At 47.7% G+C, this 21,431-nt stretch overlaps 1 protein-coding gene across 1 annotated transcript in view; it reads right to left on the minus strand.

Moving 5' to 3' along the window:
• Positions 1–21,431, minus strand: part of PRKDC (protein kinase, DNA-activated, catalytic subunit) — a 2,818,033-nt gene that overhangs the window by 971,781 nt on the left and 1,824,821 nt on the right. Inside the window, exon 63 of the mRNA XM_086965729.1 lies at positions 14,908–15,116. Within this exon, the coding sequence (XP_086821855.1) occupies positions 14,908–15,116 (209 nt within the window). The remainder of the gene's footprint in view (positions 1–14,907; positions 15,117–21,431) is intronic.

Genomic DNA, 21,431 nt, shown 5'->3' on the forward strand with positions numbered 1-21,431 from the left:
ATTCAAACGGCCTAGCCTGGAAAAGCAGGTTTTCAAGTATTTTAACCAGGGTACATACATATGTTTATCCTGAGATACAAGATCTCTTACAATCAAGTGGGTAAGGGGTATGTCCTGATTTAACCACAGTTTCACCCAGCAGATCAAAGCCCTTAAAGAAAAGATATCACTTAGATTCTGGATTCCCAGTTCTTCATGTACTGCCAGGTTGGGTGTACTAGTGGGGACACAAAGGAGACGTTTTAAAAAATTGTTTTCAACAACCTGCAGCTGTTCTCCTGCCACATAACCCCATAGTTCGCTACCATATGCAGCTGTGGCAACAGATTTAGCGTTGTAAATGTTAATCATTGCATTAGTTGGCTTCTTTCCCAGTTTTGTCGCAAAGTTAAAAACAGAAGCATTAACCCTTGTCAATTCTCCATTCTTTTTAGTCAGGTGGGGACCCCAACTAAGCTTGGTATCAAACAAGACACCAAGATATGAGAATGTTTCTGTGACAGGTATTGGGACATCATCCAGTTTAAAAACAAAGTTCTTTTTGGGTTTATGGCCAACATGCATAATGTATGATTTAGAATTGTTGACCAATAGATTTCTATCAGACATAAAAATGTTAAAAGCATTTATAAGCGCCTGAAGTCCCTTCTCTGTTCTGGAAATTAAAACCGCATCGTCTGCGTATAAAAGAACTGGAATACCCTGCCTGCCAACTCTGGGGCAGTCTGCCTGTACTTTCTGTAAGGAATCATCTAAATCATTAATATACAAGTTAAAAAGGAACGGGGCAAGGATGCAACCCTGACGCACTCCCTTCTTTATGTCAAAACTACCAGTGGTATCCCCGTTTACAGAGTATCTGACATTGGCACTGGTATTACTGTGCATATCCACCAAAAAATCAACAATCCCTGAGTCCACACCTTTCTCCCTCATGGACCTCCACAGCCCTCCCCTGTTAACACAATCGAAGGCTGACGATAAGTCCATGAAGGCAAGATGGACGGTTCCCTTCTGTACAACAGTATATTTGCTTAGTACAAGAAAGAGGTTAAGGCACTGGGTTATGGTGGAGCGCCCCCCGCAGAAACCATACTGGGAGATTGACATGATGTTATTTTCGGTCGCCCAGCATTTTATTCTCTGCAGTAGAATTCTCCCCATAATTTTGACCATAGAGTCAATTAGTGAAATTGGCCGATAACAGTGAGGACTGCCCTTGTCCCCTTTTTTTAAATACGGGAACAATCGTTGATAGTCCCCAGGAGATAGGACAACCCACTTTGACAGCTGCATTAAAACCTGCAGCCAGGATGGGCGCCCAAAAGTGCGGATCAGATTTGTACAAATCTGGAGGGATCCCATTGGGCCCAGGGGCTTTTCTGGCAGTAAGTCCTTCAATGGCCTCCATAACTTCACCGTTAGTAAACCTAATAGCATCTCCCCTCGCATCCAGCACTTGCTCAGTTGTTACAGGTACCCCCAAAGAGTATAATTGTTTAAAGTGCAGTTCCCACTCTTCCTTGGTAATACAACAGTCCAGACCATTACCCGACTCTTCTGTCAGGAATGGTTTTTTAATTATTGACCAAAATCTGGTACTAGATTTCAAGGTAGAGGGGTCAAGTAACTCATTCCACGCCTCTTCTCTTAGCGACTCCTTATGGGATTTAAGAATGGACTTGTATTCTCTACGACACAACTTGACATTTTCCTGAACTCTCGGAGTAGCTGCCAGTGCTAGCCTAAGGTTACGTGCAGCTTTAGTGCAGTCGTGATTAAACCATCTTGGTCCACATTTGTCCACACTCCTTTTTACTGGAACCAACATCATGTCTGACACCTTCTCCGACAGATTTTGATAAGCAATAAGAACCCGTCGTGGGTCTGCCCCCACCGGAGTGCAGTTCACAATATCCGCAGTACATGTATCTACAATGTTTTTATACAGTAAGTCTGGAGTCACCGTTGACCATTTAAGTCGCCGCCTCCCGTCTGTTGTACCCAGCCTCCCGGAACTGCATATCGGTTTTTCCTTAGTAAGCCAGGGTCCCTTCAGATGGATTGTTAAAGGATTATGGTCACTAAATTCGCTTGGAACAATGTCAAACGAATCCAGAAAAGGCAGCAGTGTCGTTGACAACAGCATGTGATCAATAAAGGTGCCCCTCCCATGCCCCTTAAAGGTGGGAGTATCAAAACATTTGAGTGGATCCCTAAGTGTCATGGCCAGGGAGAGGTCCAGGTTATCTAGTAAAGCATTACCGAATTCCCCGGCCATTGTGTGATCCAGGTGGAGACCCTCCATGCGCTCACATCTTAATTCATCTATACATTTATGCAGTGGGTCCCCACACAGGTGGACATTGAAATCCCCCATAATCATGAGGTTATGGTTAAAATCCTTTAAAGAGGTAGTGAGAAAAGCATACAGAACAGGTATGGGGTTAGGTACTGGGGTGTCATTGGTAGCGTTGTAAAAATTCACCAAGCATACTCGGCACTTTTCCCCATTTAAAACCAAACCCATCATACCAGAAGCGTGTGCATCAATTCTGCTGATTTTACAGGTGACAAGCATAGAGACAAAAATCACCAGTCCACCCTTTGGTCTGCCTCTTAGTGATGGTGTGGCTGGAACATAGAAGGCCTTATACCCTTCTAGAAAGAGATCACATTCGACCAGCCATGTCTCTTGTAGGCAGATAACCTTAAATTGCTTAATGTAGTTGACCCAATTTATGTCTGCCATTTTTGCAGCCAACCCCGCAATATTCCATGAGACAACATTACTACCACAAAATTTATCCTGTGAGTTCAGAATGGGTACTAATTCGTCTGAGATTAAGGTGCCCTGACCCACAGGAATCTCATGTCAGTCACACATATCTAGGTCAGATAAAAGGTCATACCTGTTCTGTGTGTTGATGTTAAACCCAGGCTGGGGTTGACCCATAAAATTAAGTCTATTCTGAGTGTTGGAAACATTTCCAGGTCCCCTCGAGTTAACAATATTATACTGGAAGCCGGTGTCCATGATCGGGGTCTGAATCTCAGCCCCTGGACTAAATAGCCTTCGTTGAGGGGGATTATGGCAAAGATGGGCATACAAGTACCCCAGAGGACGCACACATATACTGCTCTCATTATATATCAGTGACGATGCTCTTAAGAGAACAGTGGCCACGTGTTGGGGATGTTTAAAGTTCACAACAATGCAGTCTCCAGTTCGCATTTTTTTCGACGGGCCCACCCAATTCACCCTCCTTACTGCCACTATCTGCTCTGAGTAGGCAGTTGGGAAACAACAGTTTTTATTAAGCCATGACACTTTTGTTTTTGAGTGAGGCATGGGATTCATCATAAGGTGAGGCAGGAGAAGTCCCGCTGGGTGGGACATTCGTTAAAACTATCACAAATGGTGCACAGTCTGGCGGTAGGTTAAGGTAGCGTTTACTCCTGTGCGGCCTGCTATCTGTTCCATGTCTTGAAACATGGTTAGACTGGATTTGTGGATCCACTGTTACTTGGCTGGCTGTTGTGGTTGCTTTTGTTAATGCCCTACTCACAGTGGTAGGTACTACCGCCGTGTTATTGGTGTTCAGCTGAGTTTTACCCCGCACCACCACTGCCTGTCTGCCTTCCCCAGAGTTATCCCTTAAACCAGTAGCTGCAGCCTGGTACGAGGATATCAGGCCTCCAAGCCTGACCACCTCAGCTGTCAGGGTATCTATCTTGGTGGTTAATGGTCTGATAGCCTCCTCTACCTTAGATTCTAATTTAGACTCTAGGTTTTTTATGAGGGCAACCAGTTGTGCAATGTTTACATTTGAGTTATTCTCCTTATTTCCAGTAAACACAAAGGGGTTGATCAAAGGGGCATTACTGATAGCAGAATCTACAGCAGTAGTTTTTTTGTTCTGTTTCCCACCCCCTTTGGTCTGCGTTTTTCTACAGTTGCGCACCGGCCTTACAATTGGCAGGGCTTCCTCCAGATCCTCACTAGAAGTATCTTGATGATCTAAATGGACCTCAGCCCTCACCACAATCGGTGTTATCGGGTTTTCTCTAGCTGCACCAATGACGCTAGCCTCTCCCTCAGAGACCATCGCTATCAGAGGCGGCGTCTCAACCAGAGCCAAAGCTGGGGACCCTTTCCCTAGAGATGCCCAGCGTTCATTGTTGATCTGAGTGACTTTTTTTACCATGTAATTATCAATAGTACTATGGCCAGTGGCAGTTTTATCATTTTTAGACTTAGACATCTTGAGTAAAAACAATACAAGTTTGAATTACAATGCGACTATACACAAATGTTAAAAAGAAATAAAGTCTCACTTATAGCATTAAAAAGAGGGGTCAGTTCACGTAGACCTGGGTCTCTGGCCCAGCCCAGTCTCTTCAGGCCTCTGAGGGCCACAGAGGGCCCGCCCTTTGCCCGGGCGCTCCCGCGCGCGACTCGCGGGGCGAGAAGCGTTCCTCACTTTTGTGGCGCCTCCGGGCGTAGAGGTGTCGTCAGACACGCGACTCAGCCGCCGGGGCACCTAGGAGGTGTAGTCTATTGCCCCCCCGGTAGCGATGTTGCGGCGTTGGCGCGGTAGCCGTTTCCCTCACAGCGTCACCCTCGCGCTGGTGGGTCGGGAAAGAGTAACAGCCGTTCCCCTCACGGCAAGTAAGCACAGTTCGATGGCGTCCCAACAGTATTTAAAGTGCCTGGAGGTTGGAAGGGCTGGAGGGAGGGACTGCCGTTACACGCTGGGCCCCGCTGGTTCCTGGGCCGTGTAGTCCCGGTGCTCATTCTGCCCCCTGAACACCGAGTGAAGCGTCTCCCGCGGAGCGGGAGGCGCGAACAGTATTTAAAGCGCCTGGAGGTTGGAAGGGCTGGAGGGAGGGACTGCCGTTACACGCTGGGCCCCGCTAGTTCCTGGGCCGTGTAGTCCCGGTGCTCACTCTGCCCCCTGCACACCGAGTGAAGCGTCTCTTTATGTCTATTCACCAGCTCACTTGAGTACCCTTTAACTTTCCAAAACTTGTGCGGGAATTGTTTTTCAGGGGCCAACAGGCCCAATGAATGTGCTGTAACTCTACTATCTTGTAAGCGTTGCATAGCAGAGTCTGCTTTATCACCAACAAGGCTGGACCTTCACATGGCATGTCCATCAGTAAAGCATGCAACATTGCACAGAACACAGTGGACCTCATCCAGGAATGTTGATGTAAGGCCTCACTTGTACCAACTGCCCTGCTACAGCAATCTGCTGCATCCAGGCCAGTACGGATAAACTATTTGACAGTGTGTTGCTCATCATGTACCCTCTGGGCCAAAGAAGCTCTCAAATCTTCATGCACTTCTTGCAAAGATCTCATTGGACATGTCATGAAGAGCCTCTGTTTATCAGCCTAAGAGACAGAGACTTGGTTTATGGATCACAGTGTCAAGCCAGCAGAGGAAAACGTATGTTTGTCAAACAAATCAGGCTCACTTTGCTGGCCTATGTACACACCCGAAGGTTCTCTAGGATGGGGGCTTGGTGAGAAAATCTGGATCACCCGAACTAGTCTATTACATCTAGCCATCTGCCTGTTCACCAGCCAGTAAGAGCATGGTTTCAACCACGTAGCCACTGGTTATCCGTGAGAGAAACATTAAATGGGAGCAAGTGGTCAGATGCTGCCGGCCCAGGCTGTAGTATTTTCATCAAATCATTTGTCTTAGTCTCAGAGGAGGGCAGCTGTAATACTAGTACTTCAGCTGGCCTCTGAGTCACCACTGCCCGCAAAAAACACTTTCTTGCATTGGTGGCACATATAGTTAGTCAAGCTCAGTCACAGGAGAGGAAACAAGCCCACTGGCATTTTGTAAGTCAGGGTATAAGGTATTATCAGTGAGCAAGCCAGTCCCCTAACAACCGCCATCATCATCCTGGGATGCAACATGCTGTGGCACAGGGTAAGAGTCAGAATCAAAAGAATAATGGAGCATCTGCTGATAGCTACGACATGGTAGAGGAACAGGGTTAGAGGGCACGACCGACTGGTTGCAATTTTGTAATGCTACATTGTTTGTGCTCCAGCACATGGCAGTTCGGGATCAGATGTAGAATTACACACCACATCATCCTCCGGTGCCAGTGGCGCCAGCATAGGTGTCAGGAATTGCAGTGGATTGTCGCTCTGGGGTGAACCCGAGTTAGTATGCACCCAATAGCAGGTACTAAGGGTATAGATGAACTTATTGGAAGCTGTGGGAAGAGCTCTGTGATTGGGACAGAGTCTGGGACTGGGAACAGGATTTGGACCTACTTGAAGGCCACAACTACTTATTTTGCTCACTGACATACAGCTGCGCCGTCTCCGATCGCCTTTTGGTGCATGAGGGTGCACTGATCACATTACTTGAGTTGTGTCCCAAAACCACGCACTAAAGACACACCTCATGTGGATCGAAGAACGATATCTGCTTCTTGCAATCATGGCAAGGTTTATACCCTGTCGTTTTTGTTGTGAACATCATTCCCTAGCACACTGAAAAGTTTACAAGTAGTTCTGGAATAAAAATTAATAGGAGGGGAGCTCCGGATGAGTGATGCAGAAAGGTAGGAGCGAACAGGGGTGGCTCCTATATGTGGATCCACTCTGTCGATTCCAGGGTGGGAGAGAGACAGACTGAGCAGCAGGGTGCCACCAAGTGGAACACAGAAGCACTGCTAGGAAAAATCTCCAGATCCAGTCTGGTACCTTGGGAATATTCTGACAAATGTGGGGTTACAATCATCCATCAAAACATTCTCGGGGGGAGGAGCTACGCGGGCATCCAAGATGGTCGCGTGAGCAGAGAGCTCCCGAGACCCGCGCCGTCCTCCTTTATTTATCCTTTACCTATCCTGGTCATTTTGACGGGCTTTTGCAGCGCTATCATCGCTGATGCTACTGATCCTTTTCCGGTCGAAATCGGACCTTGGGGACCATTTTTCTGCAACTTGGAACTTTCTGGCCTGCCCGCGGGCGCGACCGGGGACTTGGCTGCCCACTGTGGCCGACCTGTAATTGAACAACAACGGCTGCCTGGCATCTGGCCCGCCGGAGGTGTATTGCTTTCACTTTCGGTTTCTTTTCCTTTGTTCCTGTCTCCTCCTACTCTGCCTCGCCTGCTGGCCTCTTGATCTGCACGATCCTCCGTTGGACTGGCAAGGAGGCCGCTACACCTCTGTCTCACTGGCGCATCGGAGTTTCGAGACTTTTCTACCTGCTCGTCACCTCCTCTGGCTAACCGGTCAACTCTGAATGCGAGATGGCGACGAAAGTGGAGGCCGAAAGACGCCGGAAGGCTGCGACCCGGGGGGGGATCGATCCAGACGAACATGATCGAACGCTATACCCAGCCGAGAGGCTCCCCCGGGGCCGTATGCATGGGTGCTGAAGGACTTCAAACGGACACATCGTCTACGTCGGAAGTGTCGCTTCAAGACCTAATGGCTGCCATCACTGGACTCAAGGCCGACATGGGCCAACAATTTGAAGCCGTAGTGACCAAAATAGACACGGTGGCGGTGGATGTAACTCTGATTCGAGCCGACCTGGCCAAAACAAATGAGCGGGTGAAGGCACTGGATCTTAAAACGTCGAGCCTGGTGAACGACATGGCTGAGGCGCAATCCGAAATTGGCAATCTGCGCGCATCGCACGACTTACTGCTCAAGCGGATGGAGGACTATGATAACAGGGCCAGGCGGAACAACATACGCCTTGTCGGAGTTCCGGAAGGCGATGGTTCGGTAGCGACCGATCTTCTGGTCGAGGAACTAATAGTCGCCCAACTGGCTCCGGCAGGACTGAGTAAGTTCTTTGCCGTGGAGCGCGCCTATCGTTTCCCCGGAGGTCAAGTGAAGCCGGGGAACCCGCCGAGGCCTATCATCGCCAAGCTTTTTCATTACCGGGACAGGGATGCTATCCTCCAGGCCGCCCGTAAACATGGTCCCCTGAAGTATGACAATAACTCTGTCTCCATATATCCCGATTTCACTCCTCAAGTGCAGCGGCAAAGATCAGGTTTCCTCGGAGTGAAGCGTCGCCTAAGGGACCGGGGACTGAAATATGCCATGCTGTTTCCGGCCCGGCTCCGGATTGAATATCGGGAACGTGCCTATTTCTTTGATCAACCTGAACGTGCAGCCGACTGGTTGGACTCGTTGCCGGCAGATGACTTTGGGAGCGGAGGCCCTGGTGGTGCGGAAGGTGGTGCAGCGACCCAGGAGTAACAGATGCCCTGGAGGTTCCGATTGAGACTATGCAACGTACTGTACATATTGACTTATTCCCTAATGACTCTGCCCGTGGCGGTGTGGTAACGGGTGATTTCTCCCTTCCTCCTCGGGGGGTTCTTTGTGTAGAAGTATGGGGCGACAGGCACACTGCAGTTGGGGGTGGCTTTTTAGTCAGCAGGGGTGCAGGGAGGGGGGTGTTGTAACGGGTTTGGGTTCTGGGGTCGGTGTTTGGGGACTGTTTTGTGTCTCGTTCAATTTGTTCTGTTCTTTGTTTCATGGTATTTCATATCTTGCAATGATTGTTTATAGTGGGTTCTGCTGGGGGGTGGGTGTGGAATGTTTTTGCCGTAATGGGGGGGGGTGAAATGCGGATTCTTTCTTGGAACGTAAATGGTTTGGGTGACAGGATTAAGCGGGGCATTGTACTGCAATTTTTGAGGCGCCACGCCCCTGATGTCGTGTTCCTTCAGGAGACCCACTTGATTGGTAATGCTTGCAAGGCCCTAGACCGCCGGGGTTATCGACTGGTTGCACATGCGGGTTTCACCTCGGGTTCCCGGGGTGTGGGTATTATGGTAAAGTCTTCCCTTGCTCTAGCTATTGATGATGTTATCCTTGATGGGCGTGGGCGGTATGCTGCTGTTTCGGGGAGGTGGGAGGGTAAACAGGTCGTGTTTGTTGTTGTCTATATCCCCCCGGGACTGCAGGCTACCACTTATGCTGATTTAGGCAGGACTCTTCTTGGGCTGCCAGACGGCTTGTTGGTCTTGGGCGGGAACTTCAATTCTGTCATGTCCGGCGACTGCGACCGACTACCCCCTAGAGTATTGCCACAGTCCCAGATGTGGCTCAGTGAAATGGCTGACACCTTTGGCTTAGTAGATGTCTGGCGCTCACTACATCCCGCGCTCCACCAATACACTTTTCACTCCGGCGCGCACGGCAGCCTCTCCCGTATTGATTACTTTCTTATGTTAGCCTCCACTTTGTCCACTGTTCGTGAGATTCAACATCTCCCCCGGGGTATCTCGGACCACTCCCCCCTGCTGATCACGATTTCTGTGGGTGGTTTGCATGGTAACAGAGTTCCCCCGCTCCCTCCCTGGCATCTTAAAAACCCCCGGCTCCGTTCAGACCTGATTAAGGCAATAGATTGCTATTTTTCTGAGAATCTGGGCTCTGTCACTTCCCCCACTGTTCTCTGGGAGGCCTTCAAGACGGTTATTCGGGGTTCCGCCCTGTCACTCATTGCCACTGAGCGTAGGGTCAAGAGGGAGGCTGTTGTGGCTCTTGAAACTGAAATCACTGCGCTTGAAAGTGAGTTGGGTGGGAATGACACGCCTGCACTGTTGCATGAATTGGAATTGAAACAAGCAGATTATAAGGCCTGTGTCACGGATGCTGCTAAATTGATGCGATCAAATCAACTTGGTCGACTGTATGATGTGGGTGACAAGGCTAGCAAGCTTCTTGCGTGGCTGGACAAGACTGAGCGTGCGAGTCGTGTTGTTCCCTCCATTGTTCGTGATTCTGGTGTGACTGTCTCGGATCCGGGTGAGGTTGTTGAGTGCTTTGTTGACCACTTTCGTATGGTTTATACGCCTGTTAGTGATCGAGATGAGGCCGACTCCAGGTTCCTCCTGCGTGACATTGCTCTGCCTACTGTGTCTGAGGCGGACTACCTTGCTCTGGAAGCCCCCTTTACTGTCGACGAGATTGCCCTCGCAATCCGTTCCCTTCGCTCGGGTAAGGCAATGGGCCCTAACGGACTCCCCATTGAACTCTACAAACTTTGTCCCGACAAGATGGCCGCCCACCTGCGTCACATGTTTCTCGAGGCGGTCGAGGCTGGATGCCTCCCCCTTGAGCAGCGCCTTGCTACCATAGTGGTCATTTATAAGGATGGCAAACCTCGTGACCGTTGTGCCTCGTACCGCCCCATCTCCCTCCTTAATGCGGAACCCAAAATCCTTGCTAAGGTGCTGGCCAATCGGATGCTTGCGGTCATTTGTGATTTGATCCATCCGGATCAATCCGGTTTCATCCCTCACAGGAATACTGCTCTTAATTTGCGTAGGCTCCACAGTGTCCTCGCGAGAGCTTCTATTCTCGCCGAGCCAGCAGTGATCGCCTCCCTTGACGCCACGATGGCATTTGACACCATTGAATGGCCCTACCTATGGGCAGCCCTCGCCAAATTTGGCTTTGGCCCCAACTTCATCGCATGGGTCAAGCTTCTTTATGAACAGCCGCTAGCTCAGGTTGCGGTGAATGGGAGGTGCTCGGACCCCTTTCCTTTGGGCCGCGGCACACGACAAGGATGTCCCCTTTCTCCGCTTTTGTTCGCTTTGGCACTCGAACCTCTTGCCGCGTGGCTCCGGTGGGAACCCTCGATCAAAGGGATCCGATGGTCCCCTGACCTCGAGGATCGTGTCTCCTTGTATGCGGATGACATCCTCCTTTATCTTACTTCCCCTCAGAAGTCACTCAATGTCCTCTTCGACGTCCTCACGTCCTTCGGTAAGAACTCGGGACTGGTCATTAACTGGACCAAGTCCTGTGTCTACGCCATAGCTGGTACTCTACCGCCTCTCCCCCGTAGATTTCCCATTCTGGTAGCGACTGACGGTTTTAAGTATCTGGGGGTCCATGTATCCATGATCTCCTCGGTCCGCTATGAGCGGAACTTGTATGCTCCGCTCCGCAGACTGAAGCAGGATGTTCGGCGATGGCGCGATCTGCCCTTATCTCCATTGGGCCGGGCGGCGCTCTTTAAGATGATGTCGCTTCCCCGCTTCCTCTATGCCCTGCAAAATTTCTTTGACCCCGTTCCTGCTCGCTATTTCCATGAAGTCGAAAGTTTACAGCGGCAACTTATCTGGGATGGCCGTGCCCGCATTGCCTTATCTAAGCTCACGCTCTCCTGGTACGACGGAGGTATTGCGCTGCCGGATATTAGACGGTACTACTGGGCCTCGCACCTGAGCGCCATCAACCATGCGACATATTCTCCGGAGCCAGCCCCTGCCTTTGCTCTAGATAAACTGTTGTTGCCTGGCGGCAACTTTAATAGGGCGCTATACTCTAAGGCACCCTTTCGACTCCTTACGGGCCCAACGAAATGTGCAGTGCGGGCATGGCGAGATGCTACGGTGGCCACGGGCTGGGGTGGTAGACTGACACGTATGACGCCACTGTATGACTCGGAGCGACTGGGCAACCTGTGGAAGACGAAAGGGTTTGAGAAATGGGACATGATCGGGATTAGTACTGTGGGAGACCTTTGGACACGTGGCGCGGTTAAGTCCTTTGAATCACTAAAGCTGGAATACCGGCTCGATGATAGGGAGCACTTCCGGTATATGCAGGTGAGACATGCCTTGTCTTCGGTCTTCCCCTCCGGTACGGACGTTCCGCAGTCCTCCCCTCTGGAGGATCGAGTTCTAGATGGCCATGTCCCTGACAGTACCATCTCCTTAATTTATAAGAAGCTCATTCATAGCAGAGCTGACCAGCTCGAGAAGCTCCGGGCTGCCTGGACTGCTGACGGACTTGAATTGGACGACGAGGACTGGCAGTCCGCTGTGTCCTCCCCTAAGGAGGTGGCTATTCCGGCACGACTTCGCTTTGTCCAATTGAAAATCCTTCATCGCGTGTATCTTACTGGAACGCGTCTGGTGCGAATGGGTCTGGTTGCTGACGGACGCTGTAAGCGTGGGTGTGGGATGGATGGTACTTTTCTTCATGTTTTGTGGGAATGTCCAGTGATTGTAGCGTATTGGTCGAGGGTGCATGATGTTATGAGTCGTGTCACGGGGGTCCCATTGCTTCCTGAGGCGCGTCGTTGTCTGTTGAATGTGTGGGAACCGACTGACTGCACTGCTGCCCAGACACTTTGGGTCACCCTAGGCAATATGATTGCGAAGAGGGATATCGCACAGCTCTGGGGCTCCCCGAGACCGCCAGTGCTCAGTGCCTGGAAAGAGAACATGGACTGGTCCATGTTTCGAGAGAAGACGGTATATGAAGCCCGGGGGCGCCCAGGGAAGTGGTCCAGAGTTTGGGCTCCCTGGAATACTTACCGTGGAGACATCTGTTCTCCTCCACTTGACTACGAAGTCCCTCTCCCCTCCTCTCCGTGATTTACGTTCCTCTCCTCTACTTACCACATGCTTTGCTCTCTTATGCGCGCCACCCCCCCCTCACCCTCGTTTTTTCTCCTACATCCATTCCCCCCCTCCCACCTCCAGCAACCCTTGCCACTATGATACCATGTGTTTGTTTGTTTGTGTTCATTTCGACAAAAACATAAAATTAAACCTTTCTTATCCTATTTGTATGATATCACGCTCTTGCCGATAATGTTGATGTGAAAGATTGCTTCAGCAACGTACTGCCTCGTATTGCACTTTATGCTCAGCCAGTTTTTGTCATAGCGGCCGGCCCTGCGGGGTTGTAGGCAGACGCTGTGTATTGTGCATTTGTTAATAAAGGTTTAAAAAAAAAAAAAAAAAAAAAAAAAAACATTCTCTTTCCAAAAGAATTAATAAGTTTCAACTCCATATCCAGAAGGTGGGCCAAAATGGAATTAGGAGTACCTTTACTTGCAGATACCTGTACCACCAGAATTTCAGATATATGATGCTTTGTCGGAATGGAGCCAGGGGTTGAGGTGGAAGGCTGAAAAAGTGTGATTACAGGTCCAGGACGGTTCAAACAAGGTCAGTATAATCCAACTGGACCCCTTGCAGCTCTATGGGGCCCAAAGGTGTGCTAGAGGGAGCTGGTATTCCGGGCATGATGGGACAAGCTGGGGACCAGATAAGAGTCAAAAGACGATTTTGAGATATGACCTTTTCGATTGATGCCCTTCTGCCTTCTCGACAGATTTCGAGTGGTGAGATGGGCTCAGAAACAGCTTAGCTTTCTTGCATTTATGAGGCATCATAGACTTCGACTTACTGGAAGATTCTCAGCAGGAACAGGACTTTGCGTGAGGCCAGTTTCTTAAATCAGACTGGGAGCGGCCCCACAGTCAAAATATGGTGTTTAGGTTTTTCACAGTACCTTCTTATGTTCAGCGGGGTAGAGTTTAATCTCCTGATCCAGACTTTACCTTTGGGTGCATGAGGGTGCATTATGGCACAGCTTAGCATAGTGACTGGAACCCAAGCATCAAAGTAACACATTATGTGGGTCCTTGACCAACATCTAGTTCCTTCAGGTGTGGCACAGTTTGAATCCTGTCATTTTAATCTCTGGCACACTGAGGTAAATTTTGGAGTTGGCAAATACTTTAGCCAAATGCACAGTTATGCTGTGTCTGTACAGTGTACAATATGCCATTAATATGGCTTAGTGGCAGTGTTCAATTTAACATGAAGGTTATGAACATTATTACATTGCAATTCATTAATGATTACTAGCAAATAATGATATGCTATGTAATTGACAGTTGCATAGCAACCATCTGCCACTAATATGGCCCTGGGAAGCTGTTGGTTTTCTGGAAGTGTCTATGCATGTTATTCTGGGGCTTTAATCAGAGTTCGGAGTATGTGTGATCCTGATATCTTATGTTTGGATATTGTGTGTTGGTTAGTATCTGTTTGCTTTATGATCTGAGTTTGTGAGTCTGGTGTTAGAGGTGCAGACAGAGCCAGGAGTGAGCAGGCCTCAAATAAGTGAGACAGTGCATGGAACCCTTTTCGACTGTGTGACTGCGGGGATATGCCTAATAAGCTTTGATAGAGACCTAAGTAGACACTGATTACTTTGCCAACAAGCACTGTCAGGCAGGTCTTCATATGCTATGTATGATACTAATTGTGCATGTGATCTGCAGATAAATTAGCCATTGCTCAAATTCAGGGCATACCAAAACTCCTGATGAAAGTCCAGGTTTTTGTGTAGGCCAGCAGAAGAGTTGAAACATGTTGACAATATAAGTGAGGGTCATAGGACATAATAAACCTAGATATCCCTCCTTTTTTATCATACTATTGAGGGTCACTAATCAAGGGATACCCTTGACACTCAAGAGGCATTTTTATCTTTTGACTCCCCGGTAGGCTCTTGTAATTGCTCCCTGAAATACAGTTGAGCCCACCTCTGCTTTTAGGGGCCAAGTGGTAGACCGGATGATGAAGCATTGCACTATTACAGGGGGTGAGGGTCATACAATAAAGAATGTCTTTTTTCCATACATCTAATCATGAAATCTCGATAAGAAGGAGTTGCATCCTATTTTAGATCAGCTATGAATACTTATACTGAGTGTAGACAACTTATGAGGGAGAGTGTATTCTCAAGACCTACTAATACAGGAATCTTTTTTTACAAGTCCCCCCAGTGACAGGACCTTGTGGGAACCGGTTTAACTTTTTTTATTGTCTGTTAGAGGTGCATGCCCAAGTACTTTAAACAGTTGCTTACACCTCTTCTAGGGCAGCAACAGGCCGGTTATCCTGCAGTTATAGTTAAACAAAGCATGGTGGTGGTGGTTTTGTGCCATTTTTCTTTACTTTGTTGGTCTGTGTGTGTGATGTTTTACTCTCTGATGTAATAATTGGAAAGTTGCATTGAAAAGCACACTTGAGACATGATAGGCCCTGCACAGAGTGTGTCTTCACACTAAACTTACTTGGCCAGCTCAATCCATCTGACAACATCTGGTGGGAATTCAGCCCTTTTACGCATTTTCTTGGCTGGAGGTTCTTCTGGTGAGGTGCAATGGAGCAAAGCTTTTTCAAGTAGCAATATACCCATTGGCTGTTGAAGACTAGCTAGGCAGCTAGTACTCACATTTGCTGAATCAAGGTTTAGGAGTTCTTCGTGTTGATAACTCATGTCCTGCAAAAAAGTAGCAACAAATACTATGAATTATAAATGTGCTTGTATCACACACTAAAATAATCATTACAATGAGAGGCTGGAGTAGGAGTATTGGCAATAGCATCAAGCTTTATTCAACACAACAAACTGGCCTTTACGCGTAAACAAGTGTAATCTGCAAAAGGAATACTTTAAAGGACTCTTTCTTGAAGTTATGCGTTGCAGAAAAAATGTATGTATATAAGGGCGATCTTCATTTATTTATTTAGTAGTTTGTAGAGCGCACAGCTACCTCCAACGGAGGTGTCCCGGCGCTGAAAACCGTAACTCCAAGGCTTCAGAGGGATGCAGGAAGGGAGGGGAATTAAATTAGGGACAAGAGCCAGGTCTTGAGTTTTTTTTCGAAATAGAGGTTCTGATGTCAGGAATCTCAGTTCCATGGGCAGATGATTCCACAGTCTGGAGGTGGTTACTGCAAAGGCCCTTCCTCCTGTTCGTGCAAAGCGAAAGCGGGGGCAGATCATAAGGCGGAGATGGTTTGATCTAAGATTTCTCGATGCTTGTGAGAGCTTCATTCTACGTCTCAAGTAGATGGGGCCACGATCATTAAGTGCTCGAAAAGCAAGGATTAAAGATTTAAATTGGATGCGGAGTCTCACTGGGAGCCAGTGAAGTTTGATAAGGTGGGGTGAGATAGAATGACGGTAAGGAATGTTGCAGCTCCAACATAAAGACTATTAGCGTAGTCTAAATGAGCGGTGAGGAGGGCATGGACCACTGTCTTGCGTGAGTCCAATGGCAGGAGGATTTTTTTTATCATCCGGAGTTTTCCGAAGCAGGATGAGGTAACTTTTTTGATTTGTGTCTTGCATGAGAGGGCGGTATAGAATTGAAAACCTAGGTTACGGGCAGATTGGACTGGTACCGGTGGGGGGGTTTAGTTTGGTCGGCCACCATAGACTGGAAGAAATGGGGGATTTCTGATTAAAAAAAAGAACTTCCGTCTTGTCTGTATTGAGTTTTAAATTATTGGAAGACATCCATGCAGCGATATGCACCATGCAATGACGGAAGTTGTAAAATGATTGTTCAGAGTGGTCCTTAAAGGAAAACACCAACTGGGTATCGTCGGCGTAAAAATTTACTCTGACGCCCCAGGAATCTACCACTTTCGCCAATGGTTTTAAGTACACATTAAATAAAAGCGGGCTAAGGGCGGAGCCCTGTGGAACTCCCCAGATCAATGGTTTCTTAGTAGAATAAAAAGGGTCCAGCATCATCTGTTGAAATCTATCTGCAAGGAAAGATTTCATCCAAGCAAGAGGCGTACCGCCGACGCCTACCTCTTGCAAGCGAGTGAGCAGCAAATCATGGGAGATAGTGTCAAATGCAGCGGATAGGTCGAGGAGAACCAACATGGCCTCCTCTCCCCTATCCGTGCATTCCCGGATTGACTCAGAAACCTCAAATAGGGCTGACTCAGTGCTTAAGTTCGGTCTAAACCCTGATTGGGAGTCATGGCGCAGTGAGTTTGATTCCAAATAGTTGGAGAGCTGCTCTTGTACTGCCTTCTCCAGTACTTTGGCTGGCTTGGATAGAAGTGAGATAGGTCGGTAATTGCTTAGGCAGGATGGATCAATACCTGTTTTTTTTGGATGGGGATTAGCATTGCATGTTTCCATGTGGAGGGAACTATTCCTGAAGATAAGGAAGAGTTCCAAATTTCAAGTAGGGGATTGATAATTAATGGGGCAATTACATTCATTACCCGGGCCGGGGCTGGATCCAAAGGAGAGCCCGATTTGCATTTTAAAAATAGATTCAGTGCGTTTTCCTTGGTAAGTGGTTTAAAAGTAGTGAAAGCATTCGTGCAGGGGGTGATAGGGACTTCAGTACTTTCTGTTCCGTTTTGAAGAATAGTTGCCGTGATGTTGGCAATTTTGTTAGCGAAGAACTCAGATAAATCTTCGCTGAATGCTTGGGAAGGAGAAGCAGCTGCAGATAGAGCGATGGGGTTGGTGAATTCTTTAACAATGTTAAAGAGGGCTTTAGTTGAATTTTTTGCATTGGCAATGGTTTCTGCAAAAAAGACGCTCATAGAGTTACGTTTAAGTTTGTGAAACTCCTTGAGGGCCTGCCTATAGAGTGATTTGGACGCGGGGTCATATGTTCGACGCCATTGTCGCTCCAACTTTTTGCATTGGCTTCTCTTTTCTCTTAGTACCAAGGTAAACCACGGAGCTGTTGGTTTTTGTGTACGGGAGATGAGTGTCTGTAACGGGGCGACTTTGTCAATGGCAGTTGTGAGATCATTGCTGAATGTGAGGACCGCTTCATTGAGATTGTTAGGGGAAGAATTAACATTATTATTATATACTTGCTCAAGGGCAGTACAGGAAATTTTGTGCCATTTTCTGCCTTGCGTTCTGATGGCAGATTCCCTTTTAATAGATGGAGGTAGAGCTACCTCGAATGGGATCAAAAAATGATCAGACCATGTCAGAGGAGTGGATGGAAGGATTTTTAGTTTAGGGCAGTTGGAAAAAATAAGGTCTAGGGTGTGTCCTGCAACATGTGTAGGACCCCTTACCCCTTGAGTCAGATTAATATTTTGCATAGAGTCTAGGAGAAAAGTAGCGCAATTGCAGCTACTTACATCCATATGGTGGTTGAAGTCTCCTAGTACCGTAAAGTGAGGATGTTTAATAGACAGGTCTGCAATAATTGCCAATAGATCCGAGATGGCAGATTGAGGGGTATTAGGGGGGATGTAGACCAAGATTCCTGAAAAGATTGCTGTGGAAGAGTCCGAGACTGAGAAATATAATGCCTCTAAGGGCTTTATATTAGTAATTTTCCTCGACGTGATTGTCAGGTGGGTCTTTAGGATTATTGCAATTACTCCACCCTTTTTTGACCCCTCACGGCTAATTCCTGTAAATCGATAATCAGTGCGTAGGGCAAGGGAGATGTCTGGGTTGGAGGAGTCTTTGATCCATGTCTCCGTAAGAAACAATAAGTCCCAGGACGAGGTAGACATTAACAACCAAATATCACTGGCATGACATGGTAAAGATCAACACTTAAGCAATCCCATAGAGTACGTTTTCAAGGGTGGGGGCATGCTAATTGCAGTATTATAGGAACAGTTTGAATGTGGGGAGAATGCAAATGAGCAGTTATGACATTTAAACATAGAGGGGGTGGACTGGGCAAGATCACATGGTGTGGGGGGAATGCAGGTTATCTTACCTAAGTCTAGCAGCTGAGATTTGGTCCAGATTAGCCTGTGTGCGGGGAGAGCACTAACAGCATGACTGGCCCTTGGCACGGAGCAGGCGGGGACGGGCGCAGACGGGCTTGCCATAGGCGCGCCCGCTGCGCTCGCCCGCTGCGCGTTCGAAAGAGGCACATAATTTATGGATGTTGAGTGATAACAAGAGAGGGCGTGGCCTCAAGAAAGGGGCGTGGCCCTGGGGCTCGCCGGTAATGGCGGCAATGCGGTTTGTTTACGTACCTCAGCAGCGCTAAGGTCCGCTGCTCGTGTTTTGGCAGGAGCGTGCTTGCAGGTAGGGTGAAAGTTTAAGAACAACACACAAAATGGTGACACTCAAAGTTTTAAAAGTTTTAGCAGTAAAGCTCCCGGCATCCGCCTCAGGAGGTACAGTTATCCAAATGGCGCTAGCATTCAGCGTCTTTAAATAATCAGGGGCGGTGGGCGTGGCCTCAAGAAAGGGGCGTGGCCCTGGGGTGCGCCGGTAATGGCGGCAATGGGGTTCATTTTATAATACATAAAGTTCTGTTAGAAGCCCCCAGTCAATACTTTCAGCATTCAGGATGACAAGCCTTGAGAAAACATGAGACCTCAAAACCCCTCTGGAAAAAAAGTGAGTACCAGTTTTACTAATTGAGGGCACTCCATTTTCCCTGAAACAGCCTGCTGTTTTCTCGTTCTCACAGTATAGAGAAGTATATGTTCACTGTAGGTAGGTAGGTCAGGAAGCAAGCTAGATGAACAAGTTACCTCCTGTTAGTAACGCCTTTTCCGGTAGAGACTCTCTCTAACCACAGATTCTATGTGAAATGGTGTGACTACATTATGCAGGAATGCCACTTTTAAGAAGTACACAAGAACCTGGGTTAGGTAGGTGCCCATCAGCACATTTGAGAAAGCCTCATTAATGGGCAGAAGAGGTTCTTGACTTGTTTGCGCTAGGTTAAGGACTGTTGTCTTGAGTTCTGTAGATAAGTAAGCGTATGTCTAAAACTTCTGCTGCTCTCCTAATTACTGTAGCAAAGGAGGCAGATTACTCGGTTGCTGAATAAGAGGAAGAAAGGCCATTGTCTGGAGAGGTATCAAGACCACTGGATCTTGTAAGTCCAAAAAGATGTTGCATAGATATTTTAAGGCATGGGCAAAAGTGGGACACTGCCCAGAGCTCCCACCTTCCAAGGGCCCTCCTGGGAAACGGAACTTTCTCTACATTTGACCTATGTCTTTTTCTGTATCTGTACTCGTTTCCTACTGTGCCTAACATTACCTCTAATGTTGACTCTCAAAATCAGTGTCATTTTAAGGATTTCTCAGGTTCCGGGCAAGACATAATTAAACTGCTTTAGTATGACCTTTTTAAAATGTATCATATAATTTAGTACTGTATGCAGGGAAGTATGATCTTTCTGACATGGTTACCTCCACTTTTATGCCTGGTGTTGTTTTGTTTTGACTGGAGAACACTGGGATCCTGCTAACCAGGACCCCAGTGTCTGTGCTCTCTCTCCTCTAAATTGACTGGTAAGTACTTTGTACACCCCACAATTGGCAATCTGGTGTACCCCTGTGACTTACAGGGGTACACCAGACTGCCAATTGTGGGGTGTACAAAGTACTTACGAGTCAATTTTGAGGAGAGAGTATATGGTAGTAAGATACACAAGACACTGGTACACCAGCGGTCTCCCATGTGCTGCAGCATGTATTATGCCATCCATGGGTGCCCATACAAACCGTGTCTGCAGGTTTGTCATTGCAGCCTGCGTGAAATGGTGCATGCACCTTTCACTTCAGATATAAGGTGTACCTTATATCCCAGTCACTGTACTTAAAACCTTTAAATCACCCCTAAGGTAGGCCCTTCAGGGTGCATGGTTATAAGTGTGAGGGTGCTCCTGCATGTGCATAGACATCCCTACAAAACCCAGACTCCATTCTCCAGGCTTTGTAAGTACGGGGAAGCCATTTAAAGGTATATAATGTACACAGGCAAACTCGAGATGTCCAACTACATAATGGCTTCATCAAACTTGGTCATGTTTGGTAACAAACATGTTGGAATCACGCAACTACACCGATTCCAGTGTTAGTTATATGATGCAATGCACTGGTGGGCTCCTTAGAGAACACTCCCCATGTTTACCTACACAGGGCCTGTGTGTAAACCAGTGCTGCAGCAAACCCCAGACACTGTTCTGCCCTCATGCTGATGAACCTAACTCCCCTGTCGAACACCTTCCCCAGAGTGGTGCCCAGATTGAATGAGTCACTCCACTGTGACCAAAGGCACCTCAATGTTGACAGCCAGTCTTTGGATCCTGCTATCCTACAGACTATTCAAGGTTCTACAACACAGGTCATTATTTGGTGGTTCTTCGAGGACTGACCAGTTTTCTATGCAATTTGGAAGAATCCAATCCCTCGTGGAGCTGCTGGAACTGTGTCCCTGTGCACTGTGTGTCTGCCATTGCCAATGCTTATTGATTCTCCAACCTGAAGATCTTCAAGCTCCAAGAAGCACAGGCTCACACATCACCCTGCTGTATTGTCGCCTTGAGAACTTTATACATGGTAACTAAGATCATAACAGGTCTTATACACTAAGACTATATAACTAGCTAGTCAAATAACAGCTTTTTCATCTCATTCTGTTATATGTGTAGATTCCAGATATATACTTCCTGAGTAAAGCACTGTCGCAAGTTTTGCCATTATTCCCTATCTACACTCGGCTGAAGCGCAGTATTGTAAACACACAGGATCAGTGACAACAGGTATTTAAATAAATATCGTTTGCCTGTAAGTGACAGGAGCCTATCTCACTCTACTTCTCTCCTTTTTCTTCTTTTTCTTTCTTTTTGATCACTCTTTTGGTATATCACGGCTCAGTGTATTCACCTGACCCTGAATAGATGATAGTGGTACCGAAAGAGAGGGGCTTTGGGTAAGCGTATAACTTGATCATGGTCCTCTCCGTCTGGTGATTAGCAGACAGGACGAGGTTTCACACTTGTAGCACAATACTTTTCTCTCTACTCCACCTGTGTGTGACATGAGGG

The sequence above is a fragment of the Lissotriton vulgaris genome, chromosome 4_1 (genome assembly GCF_964263255.1).
Source record: "Lissotriton vulgaris chromosome 4_1, aLisVul1.2, whole genome shotgun sequence".
NCBI classification, from domain to species: Eukaryota; Metazoa; Chordata; class Amphibia; order Caudata; family Salamandridae; genus Lissotriton; species Lissotriton vulgaris.